The sequence below is a fragment of the Mirounga angustirostris genome, unplaced genomic scaffold, assembly GCF_029215605.1.
Source record: "Mirounga angustirostris isolate CCGP_5_RB_7025 unplaced genomic scaffold, mMirAng1.0.hap1 SCAF_7, whole genome shotgun sequence".
In the NCBI taxonomy this organism is placed as follows: Eukaryota; Metazoa; Chordata; class Mammalia; order Carnivora; family Phocidae; genus Mirounga; species Mirounga angustirostris.
In genome coordinates, this window is record NW_026991715.1 from 29,177,400 (window position 1) to 29,202,660 (window position 25,261).

At 40.2% G+C, this 25,261-nt stretch overlaps 1 protein-coding gene across 5 annotated transcripts in view; it reads left to right on the forward strand.

The window, feature by feature from the left end:
• The first annotated feature begins 2,252 nt into the window (after window positions 1-2,252).
• The window catches only part of DDX46 (DEAD-box helicase 46), a 77,450-nt gene continuing 54,441 nt past the window's right edge, over window positions 2,253-25,261 (forward strand). For 3 of the 5 annotated variants that reach the window (XR_006793726.3, XM_045892778.3, XM_054511541.2), the window contains exons 1-12: window positions 2,253-2,455; window positions 6,410-6,598; window positions 8,277-8,447; window positions 12,963-13,059; window positions 15,502-15,667; window positions 18,678-18,829; window positions 19,846-19,959; window positions 21,022-21,187; window positions 21,903-22,023; window positions 22,599-22,774; window positions 23,705-23,826; window positions 25,085-25,163. Coding sequence is in view for 4 of the 5 variants with exons in the window: in XM_045892778.3 (XP_045748734.1) it covers window positions 2,439-2,455; window positions 6,410-6,598; window positions 8,277-8,447; window positions 12,963-13,059; window positions 15,502-15,667; window positions 18,678-18,829; window positions 19,846-19,959; window positions 21,022-21,187; window positions 21,903-22,023; window positions 22,599-22,774; window positions 23,705-23,826; window positions 25,085-25,163 (1,570 nt within the window). In the remaining variant the exon portion in view is untranslated. The remainder of the gene's footprint in view (window positions 2,456-6,409; window positions 6,599-8,276; window positions 8,448-12,962; window positions 13,060-15,501; window positions 15,668-18,677; window positions 18,830-19,845; window positions 19,960-21,021; window positions 21,188-21,902; window positions 22,024-22,598; window positions 22,775-23,704; window positions 23,827-25,084; window positions 25,164-25,261) is intronic. The other 2 variants (XM_045892789.3, XM_054511546.2) reach the window with 1 other exon arrangement.

The following is a 25,261-nucleotide window of genomic DNA, read 5'->3' on the forward strand; positions in this document are numbered from 1 at the left end:
CTCGATCCCAGGACCCCGGGATCATGACCTGAGCTGAAGGCAGATGCTCAACTGACCGAGCCACCCAGGCACCCCTCTCAGACAAGTTCTATTTCTCCCTTGGACTACAGACTCCTGTATCTCCTATGTGGCCATTATCCCCTGGATATCCAGCAGGCAGCTCAGACATCCCATCACTCTACCAGATCCACTGATTTTTCTCTCCATCCCCTGCCAAAGTTGCTGCTTCCATGTCTTTCTCCAGAATATCACCAAAACCCACAGTAGCTCTGTTCAAAGCCCCAGAGTCATCTTTATGCCTCCCTTTCCCTCACAGTTCACATCCAATTTACCAGTTAGTGTTTAGAGAGCTGCCTCTGGAATACATCCAGAATCTGACCACTTCTCAGTGTCACCATGTTTAAGTCACTAGTGGTTTCCTATTTCTCTTAGATTGAAACCCATACTTGTTACCTTTAGCCCACATAGAAGCAATGTAGAGTGGCTCTGATACTTGCTGTCCATTCTGTCAGGTATCAGCCCAAGCCTCTTTTATCCTGGGCACGGACGCTTCTGCTGCCACAGATGGGCAAGAAGGCAGAGAAGAGCAGAAGCTCGGGCGCCTGGGTGGCTCAGTTGGTTGAGTGACTGCCTTCGGCTCAGGTCATGATCCTGGAGTCCTGGGATGGAGTCCCGCATCGGGCTCCCTGCTCAGCAGGAGGTCTGCTTCTCCCTCTGCCCTCTTCCTTCTCGTGCTCTCTGTCTCTCATTCCCTCTCTCTCAAATAAATAAATAAAAATCTTTAAAAAAAAAAAAAGAGCAGAAGCTCATCGTGGAGTCTTAACTCCGTTTCTTCTTTTTTTTTAAATCAAATTTATTGAGGTGAAATTTACATACAGTAAAATGTACCAATTTAAAGTTCACAGTTCATTGAGTTTTCAACCACTACAATCATGATCTAGAACTTTTCTTTCTTAGGTATAAGAATGTAAAATAGTACAGAGGCATGTAAACTATGAGAGCCTCTTTCTTCACTGCGTTACAGCTTTGCGTCAAAACAACTCTTAACATTTCAGTATGTTCTACTAGGTGAGTCGTTCTCAACCTTAAGTGTACTTCAAAATCACCTAAGAAGCTTAAAAATTCCCAGTGCACAGGCAGCACTCCAGACCAAGTAAATCAATATCCATATGGAACACATGCATCCATGTATACATATATATATATATTTTTTAAAGATTTTATTTATTTATTTGACAGAGAGAGAGATAGCTAGAGCAGGAACACAAGCAGGGGGAGTGGGAGAGGGAGAGGCAGGCTTCCTGCTGAGCAGAGAGCCTGATGTGGGACTCGATCCCAGGACCCCAGGATCATGACCTGAGCCACCCAGGCGCCCCATGTATACATATATTTTTAAGATTTTATTTTTAGGTAATCTCTATACCCGACCTGGGGGTGAGTTCAAGAGCTGCATGTCCTATAGACTGAGCCAACCAGATACTGCATCATGTATTTTTTTTTAAGACTATTTGAGAGAGCGAGAGTGAGTGAGAGAGCATGAGAGGGGGGAGGGTCAGAGGAAGAAGCGGACTGCCAGTGAGGGGGGAGCCGAAGGGGCTCCATCCCAGGACCGTGGGATCATGACCTGAACCGAAGGCAGACGCTTAACCAACTGAGCCACCCAGGAGCCCCCCATCATGTATTTTTTTAGAGCTTCCAAGCTCAGGCAATGTTGAGAACCATTATAATCTTAGGAATATATATTTGGCTCTTCCTCTTCTCCACCAACTTAACTACGACTCAGTCTTCACATGTCACCTCAAAGGTGACATCCTCAGGTAACCCTTTCTGAACTCCTCTCCTATGCCGCAATCTCTTTTTTGTATTACATTTGCTTGTGTTTTTAGTTATGTCTGTATCCCCCACTAACTTGTAAGCTCCCCAGATGTTAAGACTTGCCCCACACATAACAATACATATAAATGAATGAATGTATAAATGAGAGTGAATGGAGATGTTGGTAGCACCACTCAGCTCAGGTTAAGGGGGACGGAATGCATATGGCGCCTCGGTGGCCCTTGCAGGAAAGACCTTTCTAGGGCCTGCAAAGCCAAGGCGCCTTTCTCCACCGCACCAAAGGGCACAAACTTTCAAGGCACTGCAGGGAAAACGCCGCCAACGTCGCGTCTTTCGGCGCGGCCGCCGCTGGGCGGCCTCCAGCCGAGAGGGGGCGCTGTGGCGAGATAGCAGCTTCCGGCCCGCTTTTTCCTTCCCTTTGCCACGGGCACCAGCACGTCCTGTTTTCGTTGGCTGTTTTCGGATGGCCGCCGCCGCTGTAGCAGCTGTTTCCCCGTAGTGCTGCTCCTCGTCCGGCTAGCCGAGGGCTGCGCGGCCTCCTCCTTTGTCCGGTCCTTCTGCGCGTTGTCCCAAAGGGCGCCGCTTTTCCCTCGGCGGGCAGCATGGGCCGGGAATCACGGTGAGGCGGCGCGCCTAGCGGGCGAGCGGGCGGGCGGCTTCCTCGGGCTGGGGAAAGAGGCGGGAGTTGAGGTGGCAGCGGGACCAGGCCTGAACCGGTGCGGCCCCACGTGCGGCCGGCGCTACCCGCGGCCACCGGAGAGGCAGGGAGACCTCGGCCGAGGAAGTGTACTTGGGCCGGTGACGCTCACAGGGTTCCCTGCACTGCCGTCGCCCGTTGCAGTCCCTGGAACGGGACCACTCCTCCAGGGGCTCAGTGATTGGGCACCACATCCCGCCTTTTCCACGAAGCCCACCGTGATCCCTCAGTAGTGATCCCAGTTGAATTTCTTACCAGTTCGGGTTTGCCAAGTTTCCTTGGCGCCTGTTGCTGTCTATTTTAGTTCTTTGTGCGTGTGTGGTATTTTCCCAAGTCAGTTGAAAGGAGCTGGAGGCTAAATATTTTTACATCACCTACAACATTGAACAATGATTAGGCTTTTAGTGGGCTGCGATAAATACTTGTTGCATGGAGATTTATTTCGCAGATAGGTATATTTCTTTGTTATGTGTTTTCTGTCCTTTTAAAACTGTGGATTGGGAGGTCTTACTAGAATTCTGATATCTCTTGGGGCGCCTGGGTGGCTCAGTCATTAAACGTATGCCTTCGGCTCAGGTCATGATCCCAGGGTCCTGGGATCGAGCCCCGCATCGGGCTCTCCGCTCAGCGGGAGGCCTGCTTCTCCCTCCCCCACTCCTGCTTGTGTTCCCTCTCTCCCTGTGTCTCTCTCTGTCAAATGAATAAATAAAATCTTAAAAAAAAAATTCTGACATCTCTTCAAAACTTTAGATTGTTACGTGGTTTGGGACCTTGAGGTTTTTATCTTTTTTTTTTTTTAATTTATTTTGAGAGAGAGAATGAGATAGAGAGCATGAGAGGAGGGAGGTTCAGAGAGAGAAGCAGACTCCCCGCCGAGCAGGGAGTCCGATGCGGGACTCGATCCCGGGACTCCAGGATCATGACCTGAGCCGAAGGCAGTCGCTTAACCAACTGAGCCACCCAGGCACCCACCCCTTGAGGTTTTTATCTTAAAGATGAGTATTTGCTTTATATTTAGCAGTGAATGAAAGATCTTTTTTTATCTGGGTTATAAATAATAAGTAATAGTTTATTGAGATACAATTAATGTTCAGGGAATTGGATAAAACTTAAGGGTAGAGCTAGATGAAATTTAGCAAATCCATAAACTGAGTAACCATCACCTGGATAAAGATAAAGAGTAGTTGCATATTTACAGAGGATTCCTGTGCAGGTCTTTTAAATCTCCTTGAAGGCATTGCTATTCCCGGCTACTCAGACCAGAAACTTGGAAGCGATAGTTTATTTGATTAATTTTTCTCTCAAACTGTCTAAACCCAGTAAGATTCTACACCCTGTCTCCATTTCTGCTCTCCCTGACTTAATCCAGGACCTAATCATTTAGTGCTCAGACTGCTGCACTTGCCTCAAGTTGATTATCTTCCTGTGATCTTGCTCTCCTAATAGATTTCTCACACTGCAGCTAGAGTAACATTTCTGAAATAAAGATTATGTCATTCCTTTCTTTTCATCCCTGTTGGTTCTTACTGCTTCCAAGATAAAGTCAGACTCTTAAGCACAGCCTTCAGGGCCCTTCACAAGAAGCCTCTTCCAGCTCTTTAGCCTTCTCCCCTGTCTGCATGGTTTGTGCTCTAGGTTAGTTCAGGAACTTATGAAAGGCTCAGAGATGAGATGGAGCAAGGTGTTCCAGAAATAAGAGCGCAGTTTGCGTACGTATGTAGGTGTCATGAAGGGTTGAAGAAAAGTGGTAGGAGGTAGGTTCTAAAAGGAAGTTGGGTCCAGAATGTGGGTGGATTGTAGATTTAGTTTTTTTTATTATTATTTTTTATTTTTTAAAAGATTTTATTTATTTAACAGAGAGAGAGAGACAGTGAGAGAGGGAACACAAGAAGGGGGAGAGGGAGAGGGAGAAGCAGGCTTCCTGCTGAGCAAGGAGCCCGACTCGGGGCTCGATCCCAGGACCCTGGGATCATGACCTGAGCCGAAGGCAGACACTTAACGACTGGGCCACCCAGGCGCCCCTGTAGATTTAGTTCTGAAGTTAAGAACTTTGAGGGGTGCCTAGGTGATTCAGGTGGTTAAGTGTCTGCCTTTGGCTCAGGTCATGATCCCAGGGTCCTGGGATCGAACCCCATATCGGGCTCCCTGCTCAGTGGAGAGCCTGCTTTTCCCTCTTCCTCTGCTGCTCCCCCTGCTTCTACTTTTTCTCTCTTTCTCTGTCAAATAAATAAAATCTTGAAGGTAAGAATTTGAGAGGCTTTGAAGATTTTGAGAAGAAATGTGTGGGTATGTTTATATAATGTGGTCAGCACTCTGCTTTATGAAGATTACCATTGCAGCAATGAGTAAAACAGATTTCAGGGAAAAGGGAATAGAAGCGAGAAGACCAGGGGTCTTCTAAAATACCGCAACTACATAGTTCTGATGTGGAGTAGTGACAGTGGGAACTCTGAGGAGGTGATATAATGTGAAGAGAATTACAGAGGTGAAATTGGTGATACTTGGTGTTTTACTGGTTGTGTAGAATGAGAAAAATATTGAAGATCACATATTTTGAGACTACTGACTGGTAGTTGGGTTGATAAATGGTTTGGGGAGGCAAAGGTAATAAGTTTGGGTTTCTACACATCGAATTTCAGGTGCTTGAGGGATAATGAGGTGCACTCATTCCCGAGCCATCTTATCCATATTTATTGCTTTAAGTAGCCTTTGTACACTGATGACTCCCTTCGTGAACTCTAAACTCATATTTCAACTATCTACTGTACATCTCCATGTGAGTGCCTACTATCATGATTCCCCCCCCCCCCGCCAATATGTGATCCTTCCTCAGGCTTCCCATCTTAGTAAATAGCAACTTCATCTTTCTACGTGGTCCAGCCAAGTATCTCAGAGACACCCACAACTTCTCCCTTGCTGTCACACTTGGCATTGAATTAATACTTAAATCAGTCAGTTCTAGTTTCAAAATACCTAGATTTTGACACTTCCTAGAAACTCTACTCCTGACATTCTCATCCAACCCACCCCTCTCTTACTTGGATGGTTGCCGTAGCTTCCCACCTCTTTTCCCTGCTTCTGCACTTGCCTTCCTTCAGTTTGTTCTCCCCCAGCAGCCAGACTAATGCTTTAAAAATATTAGTGCGGTAACATTACTCCTCTACTTAGAATCTTCCAATAACTTCTCAACTTACTCAGAGTGAAAGAAGAAGTCCTTAGAATGACCCATGAGACTCGGCAGAGCCCTCCCTGTTGGGCCACCCTGCTGTATTTCTGACCTCATCTCGTGGCACTTTTCTTGGTCATTCAGCTCCAGCCACGTCTGCCTTCCTTGCTGTTCCTTGGACACACCAGCCAAGCTTCCTCCTCAGCGACTTTGTACTTGTGATGCCTTTTGCCTGAAAAGTTTCTCCCCCTTGTATCTACGCGGTTCCTTTTATTTTCTTCAAACCTCTGAAATGTCTGTTTATTAGCAAGTTTTTCTCTTAACACCTGGTATAAAATAGCAAACCTCCTACCTCCCATCCTTTCTCTTTCATTTACTCTGATGTGTTTCTCTCCATAGTACCACGTGACATACTATGTTTTTATTTTTTTACTTGTCTGTCATCTCTTCCTTTACCAGAATGCAAGTTGCTTGGGGCTCAAAGGCAGGAGTTTGGTCTGTTCTTTTTACTGTCCTTGCTTCCCTTTCAGGATAGTTTTCCCCTGTCTACATGGACTATAGTTGCAGGGGTCATTACCTTCCCGTAATTTTAAGAGTTGATGAATAAAAGTCCTGTCATTGTTTGTCTGCTGAGATCTTTTGGGAAAATGTGATTAAAATATAATAGAAGCTACTCCTTGTGTTTGCTAAACTTAAACTTAACCTTTTAGCCACTATCGGAAGCGATCAGCATCAAGGGGGCGCTCTGGAAGTCGTTCTAGAAGTCGCTCACCCTCAGACAAAAGAAGTAAACGTGGAGATGACAGACGGTCTAGAAGCAGAGATAGAGATAGAAGGAGAGAGAGGTCTCGTAGCAGGGATAAAAGAAGATCTCGGTCAAGAGACCGGAAGCGCCTGAGGTAAGACATTAGTCTCCTAAAGACTCATGATAAATTGGGCCTTCTCAGCTAAGTCGGGCTTGTTCAAAAGTATGACTTGGACTGGAATTTAGTGGCCCTTTTGTGGGTACTCTGCTTTGCCCCCAGCTCGTTTGATTAAGTCTAGAGGTGCTTTGCCTGGAGCAAAGACTCTCAGAGGTAATATGTCATCAAGGCGGTTCTGTTCTAATTCTGTCCCAAGAGAGCTGACCACTGTGTTCAGAGCAGCCACTAAAGCCAACAGGAGAAGGAAAAGCCCTGCTTGCTGTTTGACATTAAAAAAAAAAGGTATTTTTTAAAGCTTTTTATTTTTAAGTAATCTCTATCCAACGTGGGGCTCAAACTTAAAACCCTGAGATCAAGAGTTGCATGCTCCCCCCCATTTTTTAATTTCTAAAAAAGATTGTATTAGTTTATTTAGTTTAAAGATTTTATTTTTAAGTAATCTCTGCACATAATGTGGGACTTGAACTTACAACCTCAAGATCAAGAGTTATGTACTCTACCAACTGAGCCAGTCAGGTGTCCCTGTTTGACACTTTTTAAAAAAAACCTTTTTTTTTTTTTAAGATTTTATTTATTTATTTGACACAGAGAGACATAGCGAGAGAGGGAACACAAGCAGGGGGAGCAGGAGAGGGAGAAGCAGGCTTCCCGCCGAGCAGGGAGCCCGATGCGGGGCTCGATCCCAGGACCCTGGGATCACAACCTGAGCCGAAGGCAGATGCTTAATGACTAAGCCACCCAGGCGCCCTTAAAAAAAAAAAACTGTTTTAAACAAAAGGACCTCCTAATTTTTATTTTGCTTTTACTTGCTTACATATTCCTTGGCACGAGTCAAGCAGCTGTAACCTTTCTAGAGGTGGAGAACATTGTCTGTAAATAAAAATAATCTTCCCCACACCAAAAGATTATTTGCTAAGTTTCTTACTATAATAGGAAAGAAGACAAGGTTGTATAGGTGCTGTGAGCTGATGACAGAAAAAACTCTTTTGCAAACATTGGAAGGAGAAATTGCAAAGGTATTACATGGTACTCAGGGAAAATATTCATTTATGAAAATGTGGATAGTGCTTAGTTTCATATTATGTGGTCCCAGGAACAGTTTCATATAATTCAGTCAAGTACGTGTTAAGTGAAATTGATTTTTTTAAGATTTGGTCTTTGACTTTCAGGAGTGAAAGTAGAATTACAAGGTTTTAGAGCAAGAAGGATTTTGAGATTATCTAAGTGGAGTCTCTGTATTATATAGATGAGAAAACTGTGACCCAGAGAGTTGATCTGCCCTATGTGTCATGTCACTATCAGCTCTAGAATAGAAATTGTCTCCTAGTCTTCATATGTGATCTTTCCATAGCCCCATTGTACCCATCCTTATACTTAGGTTTTGGCTGACTTTGAAATTTAGATTTTCTACTGTAGACCGTAGATTTCAAAAAGACAGATTTATTTCACAGATTTGCTATGTTTTTCAACAAATAATCATTTTGGAATTAGTATCCTCATTTTTTTCATTAACCACTTCTAAGAATTGGCTTTATTTGTTCCCTTTTTACCTGATTTGATGGTTAATTGAAATCTCAGCCTTTAATAATGGTAAAGAAGCTTCTTTCAACATGGGACAGAACGATTATCTGAAAGAAACTCTACTTTGTCATAGAATGAGTGAAAAGTGTCCTCCTTTCAGACGTTCCAGAAGTAGAGAGAGAGACAGAAGTCGAGAGCGAAGAAGATCTCGAAGTCGAGACAGGAGACGCTCAAGGAGTAGAAGCCGAGGCCGGCGATCCAGATCCTCTAGTCCTGGCAATAAAAGCAAGAAAGCTGAGAATAGGTAACGTTATTGTTGGACTATATCTCTCATGCAGTTTGGGAACTGACTCTTCCTTATTCCTTCCTTTTTTTAAAAAAAAATCTTTTATAAATAATTACTAACTTTGGCTCCTACCATCAACTGTTGGTTGAGTTTTAATAGATTATAAAGCTTGTAATTCAATTGGAAATACTAGATTCAGTTACTTTTAACGTTCGTAATACATTGTTCTCTTATTTATTTAATACCTACTGTTAATGGTTAGGAATATATTGTATAAACATCTTTTTAGGAACTCTGTTTTTCCTTTGAAATGATGTTCTTAGCATTTCTGACAACTTTTTTACTCATGATAATGCATTGCTGAATTGCTCTTCATGATAGATGTGAATTTTGCTTATGTTAAGTTAAATGTACATGTTTCCTTAGAATGCCAGTGCCATTCAATTTCAAGATATTATTTATATCTATTAGAGCATGTTTATGCTTTATATTTCTCTTTTCAATGTTTGTTTTTTGCCTGTTTCTAAAGTGGTGACAGAGGATAGTTGATATATGAATTTGTATCTGTTTTCTGTATATTCTTCATATTAATCATGAGTGTTTTTATCATGTCATTAATTTTATTTTATAAATTTTATTTTACCAATGTCAGTATAATAATGCCTATTGGGATTATTATTATTTTTAAAGATTTTATGTATTTATTTGACAGAGAGAGAGCAAGAGAGGGAACAGAAGCAGGGGGAGTGGGAGAGGGAGAAGCAAGCTACCTGTGGAGCAGGGAGCCCGATGCGGGGCTCTATCCCAGGACTCTGGGGTCATGACCTGAGCCGAAGGCAGACGCTCTACGACTGAGCCACCCAGGCGCCCCGCTTAATTATTATTTTTTAAAATTTATTTATTTGAGGGAGGGAGTGCGCGCAAGTCACGCGAGCAGGGGGAGGGGCAGAGGGAGAGACAATCTCCAGTAGACTCCCTGCTGAGTGTGGAGCCCAACAAACCTGAGATTGTGACCTGAGCTGAAATCAGGAGTTGCTTGCTCAACTGACTGAGCCATCCAGCCACCCCAGCATAGCTTCACTTTTATTGAATAATCCCAAATGCTTTCTAAAGGGGGTATACTAATTGTATTCCAGTGAGCAGTATAATTCTGTTGCTCCATACCCTTCCCAGTATTTGGTATTGTCAGTCCCATTAATTTTTTTAATTGGTTAGACATAGTATTATTGTGGTTTTAATTTGTATTTCTTTGATGACCAGTGAGGTTGAACATCTCTTCATATGTTTATTGGTCATTTGTATTTCTTCTTTTCTGAAGTATGTTAAAATCTTTTGCTTATTTTCCTGTTGAGTTGTTTCTTTAAAAATTGACTTGGAGGGGTGCCTGGGTGGCTCAGTCGGTTAAGCGTCTGCCTTTAGCTCAGGTCATGATCTGTGTCCTGGGATCGAGTCCCGCATCGGGCTCCCTGCTCGGCGAGGAGCCTGCTTCTCCCTCTCCCTCTGCTGCTCCCCCTGCTTGTGCTTGCTCTTTCGCTGTCAAATAAATAAATAAAATCTTCCAAAAAAAAAATTAAAATTAAAAAAAAAATTGACTTGGAGGAGGTTTTTGTTGTTGTTTTTAAATACTCTGGATGGTTGTTGATTGTCATTTATATGAATAGCACATATATTCTTTTACTCTGTGGTTTGTCTTTTTGCTCTGTAATGATACTTTTGATGAACAGAGACTTAAAGAAGAAAACATCAATTCATGTTATGTATTGAGGAGAACCCTAGATATTAAAACCTGAGAAGGGCAGTATGAGAAAAGACAATTATAGGCTATATTTAACCTAAACATAAAGGTTATTACACCGAATCAAAAAATATATAAAGAAAATAATTATGAACTATTTGGATTTATTCCAGGAATGGAAGGTTGGTTTGACATTAGAAAATCAGTCAGTCCAGGGGCTCCTGGGTGGCTCAGTCCATTAAGTGTCTGCCTTCGGCTCAACTCATGATCCTGGGGTCCTGGGATTTGAACCCTGTGGTGGGCTCCCTGCTCAGCGGAGTATCTGCTTCTCTCTCCCTCTGCCCCTCCCCGTGCTTGTGCTCTCTCTCAAATGAATAAATAAAATCTTCTTCAAAAAAGAGAGTGAAAATCAATCAGTGTAATTATTTATATTAATAAGATTCAAGGAGAAAAGTCATGCTTGTCTAAGTAGATTTAGGAAAAGCATTTTATTAATTTCAAAACATATTCATGTTTGGGGCACCTGGGTGGCTCAGTCATTGAGCGTCAGCCTTCGGCTCAGGTCATGATCCCAGGGTCCTGGGATCGAGCCCCGCATCGGGCTCCCTGCTCTGTGGGAAGCCTGCTTCTCCCTCTCCCACTCTCCCTGCTTGTGTTCCCTCTCTCGCTGTCTCTCTCTGTCAAATAAATAAATAAAATCTTTAAAAAAAAACCCATATTCATGTTTAAAAGTTCTTAGCATACGTGAAAAGTATTTCACAAACTGATTATAAAATCAGAAATGCAAGGGCGTAAACAATCTTGAAGAACAAGATAGGAGGGCTTGCTCTGCCAGATATTAAAATTTGTCGTAAAGTTGTCAAATTAAATGTGATTTTTGTGTAGAGATAGACAAATAGATCATTGGAACCACATAAAGAGCCCAGAAACAGATCCCCACATATATGGTCATTTAATAAATGACAGTGGTGACAGTGTAATTAGTGGGAAAAAGTTCTTTAAGTAAGTAGCACTTGGGGTGCAGGGGGAGTGCCTGGGTGGCTCAGTTGGTTAAGCATCAGACTCTTGATATCAACTTAGGTCTTGATCTCAGGGTTGTGAGTTCAAGCTCAGTGTGGAGCCTACTTTAAAAAAAAAAAAAGTGCTAGTAGGGACATTTGCTACAATATAATGAAATAGGACCAGCTACCTCATTCTGTACATAAAAGCAGATTAAAGACCAAATTCGATGGCATAATTGTAAACTTTTTAAAAAAGTTTATACTAGAGAATATCTTCTTTACCTCTGGATATCTTCATCAAATCTGGAAGGTTTAAAAAGCACCAATTTTTTTAAAGGGGGGGAAAGAAGACTGAATTGATTGCATTTAAATTAAGAAATTTTTCTTTTTTTTTTTAAAGATTTTATTTACTTATTTTAGAGAGAGCGCATCAGCAAGGGGGAGGGGCAGAGGGAGAGGAAGAAGCAGACTCCTCACTGAGCAGGGAGCCTGACACAGGACTCAGTCCCAGGACCCTGAGATCATGGCCTGAGCCGAAGGCAGATGCTTAACCAACTGAGCCACCCAGGCGCCCCAAGAAATTCTTTTTTACTTACAAGATACCAAACATGGGGGTGAAATGCAAGGCCTCTTGGGGTTTTAAACATTATTAAGATTTTAGGGCGCCTGCGTGGCTCAATCTGTTAAGTGACTGCCTTCGGCTCAGGTCACGATCCTGGAGTCCCTGGATCAAGTCCCGCTTTGGGCTCCCTGCTCGGCAGGGAGTCTGCTTCGCCCTCTGACCCTCCCCCCTCTCATGTGCTCTCTCTCTCATTCTGTCTCTCTCAAATAAATAAATAAATAAATCTTTAAAAAAAAATTAAGATTTTATTTATTTGATGGGGAGAAAGACTATATAAGGAGAGTGAGAGGGAGAAGCAGACGTCCTGCTGAGCAAGGAGCCTGATGCGGGATTCGATCCCCGGACCCTGAGATCATGACCCGAGCCAAAGGCAAATGCTTAACCAACTGAGCAACCCAGGCACTCTAAACTTTATTAATTTTTAAATGAATTAAAAATTATCTTGGAGAATGTTAATGTTTTGGTAAATTTCGCTGTGTGTTAAATTTTATCTCTTTAAATTTTGTCTTTTTTTTTTTTTTTAAAGATTTTATTTATTTATTTGAGAGAGAGAATGAGATAGAGCACATGAGAGGAGGGAGGGTCAGAGGGAGAAGCAGACTCCCCGCTGAGCAGCGAACCCGATGTGGGACTCGATCCGGGGACCCCAGGATCATGACCTGAGCCGAAGGCAGTCGCTTAACCAACTGAGCCACCCAGGCGCCCTAAATTTTGTCATTTTTATATGATAGGTCTACTTTTTCTTGGCCAAATTGCCAAATATTTAATAATATTTGTAACTAATGTTATAGGATTTAATTTTCATTATATTTCCAAGGTGTTTATTAGTATAAAAGTAAAGTTGACTTTTGGAAGTTTCTTACCTAAAAAGTAAAATGCAAGTCTTTAAATGTATTTTATTTTATTTATTTTGTTTTTGAGAGAGAGTGAGTGCGTGTGCATGTAAGTGGGGTGCGGGGAGGGGCAGAGGGAGAGAATCTTAAGCAGACTCCATGCTCAGCACAGAGCTGGACGTGGGGCTTGATCCCCATGATTCTGAGATCACAACCTGAGCTGAAATCAATAGTTGGACACTTAACTGACTTGAGTCACTCAGGCGCCCCCTTTAAATGTATTTTAAATGTGAATGTTTCCAAGCATAAATAGATGATGTTTCTTTCTCTCTTTTTTGGTAGGTCTAGGTCCAAAGAAAAAACAGATAGTGGGGAAAGTTCTAAAGAGAAGAAAAAAGACAAAGATGACAAGGAGGATGAAAAAGAAAAAGATGCTGGCGTATGTTTACTAACTAAATAATTGTATAATATCAGATTTTTGTGTCTGTGATCACAAACTGTCAGGGTTTTTTATTGCTATATAGTTTATTTTGTTTTGTTTTTTTTTAAAGATTTTATTTATTTATTCATGAGAGAGAGAGAGAGAAGCAGAGGGAGAAGCAGGCTCCCAAGGAGCAGGGAGCCCAATGTGGGACTCGATCCCAGGACCCTGGGATCATGACCTGAGCCGAAGGCAGACGCTTAACTGTCTGAGCCACCCGGGCGCCCCTATTTTGTTTTTTTTTTAAGTAGGATCCACATCCAACCTGGGGCTTGAGCTCACGACTGTGAGATCAAGAGCCCCATGCTCTACCGACTGAGCCAGCTAGGTGCCCCTAAATATTTTTATTTTTATTTTATTTATTTATTTTTAAAGATTTTATTTATTTATTTGAGAAAGAGTGAGAGAGCACAAGCAGGGGGAGCAGCAGAGAGAGAGGGAGAGGGAGAAGCAGACTCCCTGCTGAACAAAGATCCTGACATGGGCTTGATCCCAGAACCCTGGGATTATGACCTGAGCTGAAGGCAGATGCTTAACCAACTGAGCCACCCAGGCATCCCTATTTTTATTTTGAGATAAATGATAGTATGTAAAATAAAAAAGTGAAAGCTGTCCCTATTAGAAGATTTTTTTTCTCAAAAGTATTGCATATCTATATATGTTACTGTTTTTACTTAACAAAATATGATCTTACTATATGTACTATTCTCTACCTTGCTTTTGTTCCTTATTTATTTATTTATTTTTTATTAAGTAATCTCTACTCCCATTGTGGGGCTCAAACTCAACCCCCAGATCAGGAGTTGCAGGCTCCACCGACTGAGCTTGCCAGGCGACCTGCTTTTGTTCATTTTTAAATTATGCATTATTTTATCAATATATATGGTCTGAGGAAGAATACACAGTGGTATACCCACCATCCAACTTAAATAGAGTACCTTGTTTTCATTTGTTATATATTGGAGATCTTCTGTAACTGCATATATAGATATAGCTCATTGTTTTTAATGCCTGCATAGTGTTCTGTTGAAACAAGGTAAAGAAATCACCTTTAATGGACATTTAGGTTATTTCCAGTCTCATTATGAACAGTGGTACATGAATCCTTTTAGACATGTCTTTTGTAAATATAAAATAGGGTAAATTAGAATCAGTGAAATGGTTTTGTCAGTGGGTATATGCATTTAACATTTTGATAAATAGTATCAAAGTACCCTCCAAAAAAGTTGTATACCTTTTTTTTTTTTTTTTTTAGTTTATTTATTTAAGTAATCTCCTCACTCATTGTGGGTCTATACCCATTTCACGACCCTAAGATTAAGAGTCGCGTGTCCTTCTGACTGAGCCAGCCAGGTGACCTAAATTTTTTTTTTTAATTAAGTTTTTAATTTTAATTCCAGGGTAGTTAACATCCAGTGTTATATTAGTTTCAAGTCAGCATTAAAATTTTGTGGTATTTTCTTTGACTGTTTTTTGATGTATGTATTTCCGTATCTATAATGATAGCGTATGTAAATTTAAAAAAAAAATCTTTTTTATTTGAGAGAGAAACAGAGCATGAGCTGAGGCAGGGGCAGATGGAGAGGGACAAGCAGACTCCCTGCTGAGCAGGGAGCCCAAAGCAGGGCTCGATCCCAGTACCCTGAGATTATGACCTGAGCCGAAGTCAGACTCTTAGCATACTGACCCACCCAGGCACCCCAGCATATGTCAGTTTTTTATTTCTATGATGTTTAGTCATTGAGTTCCTGTTTATGCCTGTGAAAATGGTTTGCTTTCTCCTTTTCAGAGAATTATTAATCATCTTGATAAAGTCTTTGGAATGGCTGTTTCCAGGAAACTTAGACTTAAAGACTTAAAGACCATAACTTTTTAATCATGTTGATAAATAGCTTTCACTTACTCACTATATTGTAATAGAAAATTTCTTTTTTATGGAGGCAATCTTTGAGGAGTTTAGAGGATTTAAAGTTGAGAATAACTAATAACTGGGGAATTTTCCTTGTTAATTCATCTAGTTTCTAGTTTGAGGAAGAAAGTGGATTCATGTTAGCATCTTGCCTGAAATTAAAATGAGATTAGTTTATCATGTTTGAAGTCTGTCTGCTTTCTTAGTTGAAGATGCTTTTCATTGTGATTTCATTTTGCTGGTATATTCGTGGGTATATTTAAAAGATGTGTCCCGGCAGTTGTTTCAATTTGGGAGCTATTATAAATAAAGCTACTATAAACACTCAAAAAAAAAAAGGATGTGTGATCTAAATCTGGTCTAAATTGAGGAGTTTGTAAATACAGCTGTTTTTCCTTTTCCTTTTTTATAATTTGGAGAATTTTTTTGGTATGTCTCTGGAATAAAGTTGTTAATCTTTGTTTCCCTCTGTATCTCTCATTTTCCCCAAGAACTTTGATCAGAATAAGCTGGAAGAAGAAATGAGAAAGCGAAAAGAAAGAGTAGAAAAATGGCGAGAAGAGCAACGTAAAAAGGCCATGGAAAACATAGGGGAACTGAAAAAGGAAATTGAAGAGATGAAACAAGGGAAAAAATGGAGTTTAGAAGATGATGATGGTATATTCATTTGTTAGACTAATAGCTTATATAACAATTCATGTAGCATATTCTAGAAATACAAGTAATATTTCATGCTGGGAATTTTTAGGCTATTTTTTACTGTGGAAAATATACATAACATTTTAACCTTTTTTTTTTTTTTAAGATTTTATTAGCGAGAGAGAGAGCATGAGCGGGGGGAGGGGCAGAGGGGAGAGAGAGAAGCAGACTCCCCACTGAGCAGGGAGCCCAACACGGGGCTCGATCCGAAGGTCCCAGGATCGTGACCTGAGCCGAAGGTAGCTCAGGTGGCTCAGGAGCCCGTGCCTTAACCGACTGAGTCACCCAGGCACTCCAACCATTTTTTTTTAATATATTTTTTTAAAGATTTATTTATTTATTTATTTATTTGAGAGAGAGCATGAATGTGCATGGGTAGGGGGAGGAACAGAGAGAAGGAGAGAGAATCTGACGCAGACTTAGCATGAAGCCGGACTCAGAGCTCAATCCCACAACTGCAAGATCATGATCTGAGCCAAAATCAAGAGTCAGTCGCTTAACTGATGGAGGCACCCAGGTGCCCCAATATTTTTTTTTTTTTTTAAGATTTTATTTATTTATTTGACAGAGAGAGACAGCAAGAGAGGGAACACAAGCAGAGGGAGTGGGAGAGGGAGAAGCAGGCTTCCCATGGAGCAGGGAGCCCGATGTGGGGCTCGATCCCAGGGTCCTGGGATCACAGCCCGAGCTGAAGGCAGACGCTTTAACGACTGAGCCACCCAGGTGCCCCCCCAATATTTTTTTTAAAGATCTATCCATTTGAATGAGAGAGAGAGCGAGAACGAGTGATCAGGGGGAGTGGCAGAGGGAGAGAGAAACCTCAAGTAGACTCCCCACCGAGTGAGGAGCCTGACACAGGGCTGGATCCCAGGACCCTGAGATCATGACCTGAGCTGAAATCAAGAGTCAGGCGCTCAAGCGACCTAGCCACCCAGGAGCCCACATTTTAACCATTTTTAAGTGTACAGTTCTTTGGCATTACATACATTCATGGTGTTGTTCATCATCCGTCACCACTATCCATTTCTAGAATTTTTTCATCATTCCACACAGAAACTGTACACAATATAGATTTTTTTTTTTTTTTTTTAAATATTTATTTGTCAGAGAGAGGGAGAGCATGTGCGCACAAACATGGGAAGCCGCAGGCAGAGGGAGAAGCAGGTTCCCCATTGAGCAAGGAGCCCAATGTGGGACTCGATCCCAGGACCCTGGGATCATGACCTGAGCCAAAGGTAGCCACTTAATCGACTGAGCCACCAGGCATCCCCAGATTTCTTTTTTTTCTCGGTTTTCTTTTTCTTTTTTTTTTTTTTTTTAAGATTTTTAAAAACTTAAGTAATTGCTATACCCGATGTAAGGCTTGAACCCACAACCCTGAGATCAAGAGTTGCATGGTCCACTGACTGATCCAACTAGGTGCCCCCTGTATCCAGTAAAGATTACTCCCCATCCTGTCCTACTCTTCACCCCCTTATCCCTGGTAATTCTGTCAGTTTGCTTATTCCAGGTACCTTATATAAGTGCAATCATATCGTCTTTGTCCTTTTGCATCTGGGCTTATTTCACTCAGTATAATGTCCTCAGGGTTCTTCCATATTGTGGCATGTATCACAATTTCATTCCTTTTTTATGGCTGAGTCCATTTTGTGTTTACCTGTTTCTCTGTTGGCTATGTGGATTGTTTTACCCTTTGGCTGTTGTGAAAAATGCTGCTATGAATAATGTGCAAATATCTCTTTGAATACCTGCTTTTGGTTCTTTTGAATATATACCTAGAAGTGGAATTGCTGGATTCGTATTGAGATATTCAATCTCTTGTAAATATATATGTTAATATGTAAATTGTAGGGTACTGTTCAATAAGGATTACTGATTTTACCTTAGACTGGATAGTTGGGTTCTTATGGGCATAGTCAGTAAATAGCTCTTTAATTATTAAACTACAAATATTGTTAGTAATGAAGGTAAATTAAAAGCATGTTTTCAGGTCCCTCCTGATTTTTCATAACTCAGAAATATTTCCCTGCCATATGTGATTTTGACTTGAGGTTATAGTGAAGTAGATGAGTGTGAAATTTTATAGGAAACTGGAATTTTTTTCCATTTTTCTGTGAAAATTCGGTGAATGTTTTGGTTTTTGTGAAAGTTTCACAGAGTAGTTTAAATAGATGAAGGGATTGTATCTTTAAGGGGAAATGATGTCTTAGTTATATGGAAAAAAGTTAGATTGTCTTGAATTTAAAATACGAGTTTTTCCTCTGATTTTAAAAAAAGGTTGTTCTGGGACATCTGGGTGGCTCAGTTGGTTAAGTGTCTGCCTTCAACTCAGGTCATGATCCAAGGTCCTGGGATGGAGCCCCAAATTGGGCTCCCTGCTCAGAGCCTGTGTCTCCTTCTCCCTGCTGCTCGCCCTGCTCATGCTCTTTCTCTCTGTCAAATAAATAAATAAATAAGATCTTTAAAACAATAAAAAACAAATAAAAAGTAATTGAAAGAAAAGAAACCTATCATTTAGGAGTTTTTTAGTCCTAGCTCTTTTCAATTTACCTTATAATTTATCATTATTACTACTCTAACTGATAACATGCTTGATTAAGAAACAAATAAGTGTGAGTATTTGCACTGGGTTGATTGGAAGGGAGGGCATTTGGGCAGGGAGAGAACGGGTAGTGGTGGGCTGCGATCTGATTATGAAGTATTTCTTTTTTTTTTTTTTTTTTTAAAGATTTTATTTATTTGACAGAGAGAGACACAGTGAGAGAGGGAACACAAGCAAGGGGAGTGGGAGAGGGAGAAGCAGGCTCCTGGCTGAGCGGGGAGCCCGATGTGGGGCTCGATCCCAGGACCCTGGGTTCATGACCTGAGCCGAAGGCAGATGCTTAACGACCGAGCCACCCAGGCGCCCCTGATTATGAAGTATTTCCTTTGGAAACGTGTGTACAGAAAAGTGTTTCTGCTATTTTAGATGATGAAGATGATCCTGCAGAGGCTGAAAAGGAAGGAAATGAAATGGAGGGTGAGGAGTTAGATCCATTAGATGCTTACATGGAAGAAGTAAAAGAGGAAGTAAAGAAGTTTAATATGAGAAGTGTGAAAGGTGGTGGGGGAAATGAAAAGGTATGCCATTTTCTCTTATTTTTAAGGGTTTATCCAGTATTCCTAATTGGGTAATTTAAATTACTGTCGCATTGACCTACTGCTGACTTGCCTGACTTTAAAAAGTTATTTCCTCCCCCATCTCAAAAATGCTAGTACTTTTTCTCAGTACTGTAGTTGCTTGGGAGTTTTAGCTGTAAGCCTTTGAGAAATCACTCTTATCACCACCATCTTTGTTTGATATCTTTGCTTATTGTTGACTTCTCAGTAGGTCTTCTCCAGACTTCTTCCCCACTTTTATCTTTCATGCTTGAGCCCCTTTCCCATAGTGTATGTTTCTTTTTTTTAATAGTACTTGTTAGCTTTTGACAGAATATATAGTTTAGCTTTTTACTGTCTTTACTGTTTTTCCCTTCTTGTAAAATAAAAGCTCCCTAAGAGCCGTGACCTTTATCTGCTTTGTTTATTGATTTATTATAAGTTCCCTGAACAGTGTCTGGCTTGTCCAGTGAGTGAAAAGTACCATTTAGTAGTATATATATATATATTTTAAAGATTTTATTTATTTGAGAGAGAGAGAGAGAGAGCATGAAGGGGGGAGGGTCAGAGGGAGAAGCAGACTCCCCGCCGAGCAGGGAGCCTGATGTGGGACTCGATCCCGGGACTCCAGGATCATGACCTGAGCCGCAGGCAATCGCTTAACCAACTGAGCCACCCAGGCGCCCCATTTAGTAGTATTTTTAAAGTGAACTATATTAAAATATTAGATGTTATATAACTTTACATATTATATAAAATGATATTAAACTACACAGTATTATATAAAATATACAAACTACATATTATATAATGCAGTTACGTTACATTTTTAAAATTTAAACAAATTCATAAGGAGAATTGTTTTTTGTCAATTAAGTTTTCAGTAGTAACTAAGTTATTTCGAATTATAAATTGTGACAGTTATTACTGTGTTTCATTTGCATACAATTTGTTTTTCACTTTTTACAAATACTTTATATATCCCTCTTTTATTTTAGAAGTCTGGGCCAACGGTCACAAAAGTTGTCACTGTTGTGACAACCAAAAAAGCAGTGGTAGATTCTGATAAGAAGAAAGGTGAGCTGATGGAGAATGACCAGGATGCCATGGAGGTAATTCTTCATTAATTTTGACTTTGTTCATGATAGTATTCTAGAAGTATTTTTTAGAAAGCGTTGGTAGAGTTGTGCTTTTCAATTATAGAAACTAATGTTACAAGGAATTCTTGTTATTCTCAATAGTATTGTTGCTGCCTAGCCAGTGGATAGAACATTCTGGAATCTTTGACCTTTTTCTATATGCCCACATTTTGCTTCCCCTCTGTCCCTCATCAATTCACCTCAGACATATAAGGTGGGAGAAGAAATAAAGTGACAGAATGAGTTGAATTTCTTGGTATCTTTTTTTTTTTAAAGATTTTATTTATTTATTTGAGAGAGAGAATGAGAGAGAGAGAGCATGAGAGGGAGGAGGGTCAGAGGGAGAAGCAGACCCCCTGCTGAGCAGGGAGCTGGATGCGGGACTCGATTCAGGGACTCCAGGATCATGACCTGAGCCGAAGGCAGTCGCTTAATCAACTGAGCCACCCAGGCGCCCGAATTTCTTCCTATTAACATGCCTTGTAAAGATTTGTGTAGAGAGAATTATATCAAAACTTCCTTAAAGCCATATTAGAATTATTTTTGTTATTTTCGCTTTATGTTGTCATTCGGATGTTCTGTGAGGCCCAGAATAAAGAAACTAAGTTGAAGAATTTCAGAATGCAAAAAAGTAAAGGCCAAAGAATATTTTCTAGGAGAGGAGGATTTTTATTTATCTATCTATCTATCTATTTATCTATCTCTATTTTTTTAAGAGAGGAGGATTTTATTTTATTTTTTTATTTAAATGTTTTTTAGAGATATTTTATTTATTTGAGAGAGAGAGAGAGCACAAGGGGTGGGGAGGGACAGAGGGAGAAGGAGAAACACACTTCCCGCTAAGCAGGAAGCTGGACGTGGGACTAGATCCCAGGACTCTGGGATCATGACCTAAGCTGAAGGCAGACGCTTAACCAACTGAGCCAACCAGGTGCCCCAGGAGAGGAGGATTTTAAAAGCTAGGAATACTGCCTCCCGTAAGGAGAAAATAGTAATTGTTTTAGCTTTTTTTACTTTTTTTTTTTTTTTAAATAGTATTCTTCAGAGGAGGAAGAAGTTGATCTTCAGACAGCTCTTACAGGCTATCAGACAAAACAGAGAAAGCTTCTAGAACCAGTGGACCATGGAAAAATTGAATATGAACCATTCAGAAAAAATTTTTATGTTGAAGTTCCAGAATTAGCAAAAATGTCTCAAGAAGGTAAAATTCTTTCATTCATTTATTAGTTATTGTGGGAACAGAGGGGGATATGCTTTGCTTTGCTCAGGAGGAATATTGGATAGGTGTGTGAGTTGATGCTTGAGTAGGAGGAATTTGCATGGCTTACCCGAAGAAGTGAGAAAGGAAACTAGACTGTGAGAAGTCATTCTAGAGAGATATGAACGTCATCTGCAAAGATTCAGACCAGTGAGAAATCAATGTAGTTTTGGAAGTATTTTTAAAAATGAGCAAAAATTAGTTTGGCTCATGTAGTTGAGATTTTTAGGGTTGAGAGTACTCTATGTGAAGTTACCAAATTAAGTATTGTTAACCTTTTCCTTCTGGGATTTGAGGGTTAGGAACCAATGTGAATCTTGTAATACTGGTAGAATAAGGATAATCTGTACAACTCTTGCTTGGAGAAAAACTGTATTACCTGTCAATCATTGTTTTTTATTGATGTTATAAGACATAGTAAAAGCAAATTATAGAAATTGGAGTATTTCTTTTTGTCTCCAGTTAGTTGTGGCACTGATTGTATTAACTTTCTCCGTGAGCTGTTCAGTATTTTGTCCTGTAGCTTTTCTGTGGCGGTATCTTTAGTAGCACTAAAAAAAAGATTTGAAGATTCTTAATCTTACCAGGCCTGACTGAAAAGTAGAAGGCATTAATGAAACAATATTTAACAGCTTTTAATCTGGATTTTGTTTTGTAGAGGTAAACGTATTTCGGTTGGAAATGGAGGGCATTACTGTCAAGGGAAAAGGTTGCCCCAAACCAATTAAATCTTGGGTCCAGTGTGGAATTTCCATGAAGATCTTAAATTCTCTCAAAAAGTAAGTGGTTAGCAATTATCTACATTTTTCAATGTCTTTCTATTCAGAATGGTTCTTTTATACAATTAACTCTGTTATACTTTTATTCTAATAGGAAAACTTACTATTTTTTTCTTACACAGCTTTATTGAGGTAGCATTTACATGTCATAAAGTTTACTCTTTGAGTATACAGTTCAGTGATTTTTAGTATACTTACGGAGTTAAACAGTCATCACCATAATCTAATTTTATAACATTTCATTATCCAGAGGAGGCCTGTATCCATTCATAGTCACGCTTCTCCCTTCTCCTCTCCTAAGCAGCCACGAATCTACTGTCTCTAGATTTGTCTGTTGTGGACATTTCCTATAAATGGGATTGTACTAATGTAGTCTTTTGTGACCAGCTTCTTTCACTTACCGTAACATTTTCAGTGTTCATCCATAATGTAGAATGCCTCAGTACTTCATTCCTTTTTGGCAAATATTATTTCACTGTACGGATATGCCACATTTTGGAAAACCTTATTATGGGACTTTGAGAGACCCAGAGATCTCACTTTTTACCTTGTCTTCCTTTGGTTTGCTTTTTAAGGCATGGCTATGAAAAGCCCACACCAATCCAAACCCAGGCGATTCCTGCTATAATGTCTGGACGAGATTTGATTGGTATTGCCAAGACAGGAAGCGGAAAGACCATTGCTTTTCTGTTACCCATGTTTAGACACATCATGGATCAGAGGTCATTAGAAGAAGGAGAGGGGCCAATAGGTACAATTTCTTTCATTAAAGTGTTTTTTCAGGTAACACCTTTGTTGTCAGTTAATCAGAAAGACCTGATACTTTATAATGTTCTATTATAACAATAAAGATGTCTTTATGTACATTTCCTTTATAAATTTGGCACTTTGGGGCTGATTTCCCCTTACCAGCAGGTGGAGTGAGAATCTTCAGAGCTCTGGAGTGACATCTCAGAAGTACAAAAACAGCCTCTCCTGGCACAGCTCAATTTTTAAACTCTGACTCGGCAGGTAGACTCCTCGTGCATCTATCTGTTTATTTATATTGAGGTTTGTGCTTAGCGAGTATCATGGATCAATAAACTCAACATGGAAGATTGTAGGGAAATATATTTCCTTTTTTTATTTTTGGCCTTAAAAGGCTGTATAGTGCCAGCATTTCCTTCAGGATTAGGTCTTCAGATTCATTTCTTGATTCATTTGGCAGAAATGTGTTTTGCAAATTTGAGTAGGGTTTTGGAAATTTGTTCAGCTCCTCTCTTGGAAAAAGAGGGCACAATATTTTCCTACTCTGTCTGCCCCTCAGACCAAGGTTGTTTCCCGGAAACCGAGGTATGGCTCTGCAGCACAGTGAGTCACTTGATTATCTTTGCTCTGTGATTTGCAGTTGAGAATGATTTGCATTCTTTGCAACCAAGTATTTTCCTGATGGTTGAGTGAGGCATTTAACTCTCATTTATCTTTCTATAGCATGTTCTTAAAATCTACTTAAAATTATCATATACCACAACGTCTGCTGTTATAAAGCTTTTGAAATAGGATTTTCCAAGGTCCATAAAACAAATGAAAACAAAAATTAGACTAAGAAATTTGAATGTTATTATAGAGGTTAAATTTAACACTTTAAAGCATAGCCTCCAGAATTTTGGTGGTTAGTCTTTTGACATATTTATCTTTTCAGCTGTCATCATGACTCCAACTCGAGAACTGGCTTTACAGATTACTAAAGAATGTAAGAAGTTTTCGAAGACCCTGGGACTTAGAGTGGTGTGTGTTTATGGAGGAACAGGAATCAGTGAGCAGGTAGGTACCCATCTCCAAGTGTCTTCTTTTTTTTTTTTAAATATTTTATTTATTTATTTGACAGAGAGAGACACAGGGAGAGCAGGAACACAAGCAGGGGGAGTGGGAGAGGGAAGAGCAGGTTTCCTGCGGAGCAGGGAGCCCGATGCGGGGCTCGATCTCAGGACCCTGGGATCATGACCTGAGCCGAAGGCAGACGCTTAACGACTGAGCCACCCAGGCGCCCCTCCAAGTGTCTTCTAAAGAATGATAGTCATTAGATATTTTGCTTTAACTAGAAGGAGGAAAAAAAATGGGTTCTGTGATCAAATAAGTTTTGGAAATGTCACATTATACAATGTTAAAGTAGGGTTTTTTTTTCCTGCAGGACTTCTTAGTCTTTAATAACAAATATATCTTGTGATACTAGAAAAATGGGATAAATTAAGTGACATTTTCTGAACTTATTTAACCACAAAACCCTTTCTGAGGAATAGTTGCTATTACTAAACACTTTATGTTTTCTGAGCTTATCTTCCTCAGTTGTTTTGATGACAGTTTATTGTAAGAAATGATATTTACAAAAATAACTTGATATATGCATGAATATTATATAGAAGTCAAACAAAAGTTTTATGATCTCTAGTCCATTCTGTTTTTACCATTCTATTTCATTTTTAAAACACTGGTTGTGGGGGCGCCTGGGTGGCTCAGTTGGTTAAGCGACTGCCTTCGGCTCAGGTCATGATCCTGGAGTCCCGGGATCGAGTCCCGCATCGGGCTCCCTGCTCAGCGGGGAGTCTGCGTCTCCCTCTGACCCTCTTACCTCTCGTGCTATCTCATTCTCTCTCACTCAAATAAATAAATAAAAAATTAAAAAAAAAAAAAACAACAACACTGGTTGTGACTTACTTACATAATGATTCACTAATGGAAACAACTCCTAACTTGAAATAATTGGTCTGTATAATTGCTTTAATTACTGCTCTCTCATGCTCCTTTCCTTGTTTTGAGGGATCATGTCAAATTAAAATTGGTAAAATTCTCTGGTTTTCACTGAGTTCAAAGTTACAGCACCATGTGGTCATGTTGCCGCTTCCTCTTACTTTGGTTGTACACCAGCATTCCAAAGAATTAAGCAGGAAGCTCTGGAGGCTTCTAATCAGACCTCACTGTCTTTACCCTATGGAGCTCTGCAGGGACCCTGGGCAGTATTTTCAGATTTGTTTAAATAAGTAATAGTGTTAAATAGACTGTAAAATTTCATCTTTTTCATTAGATTGCTGAGCTGAAAAGAGGTGCTGAAATTATTGTTTGCACACCTGGTCGAATGATTGACATGTTAGCAGCTAACAGTGGTAAGTCAGGGGTATTTTTTTTTTTGTTCTTGTTTCTCTTTTTTGAATTCTGTACATTTTTATTAAAGCAGATACAAGAAATCACTGAAATGTTTTTA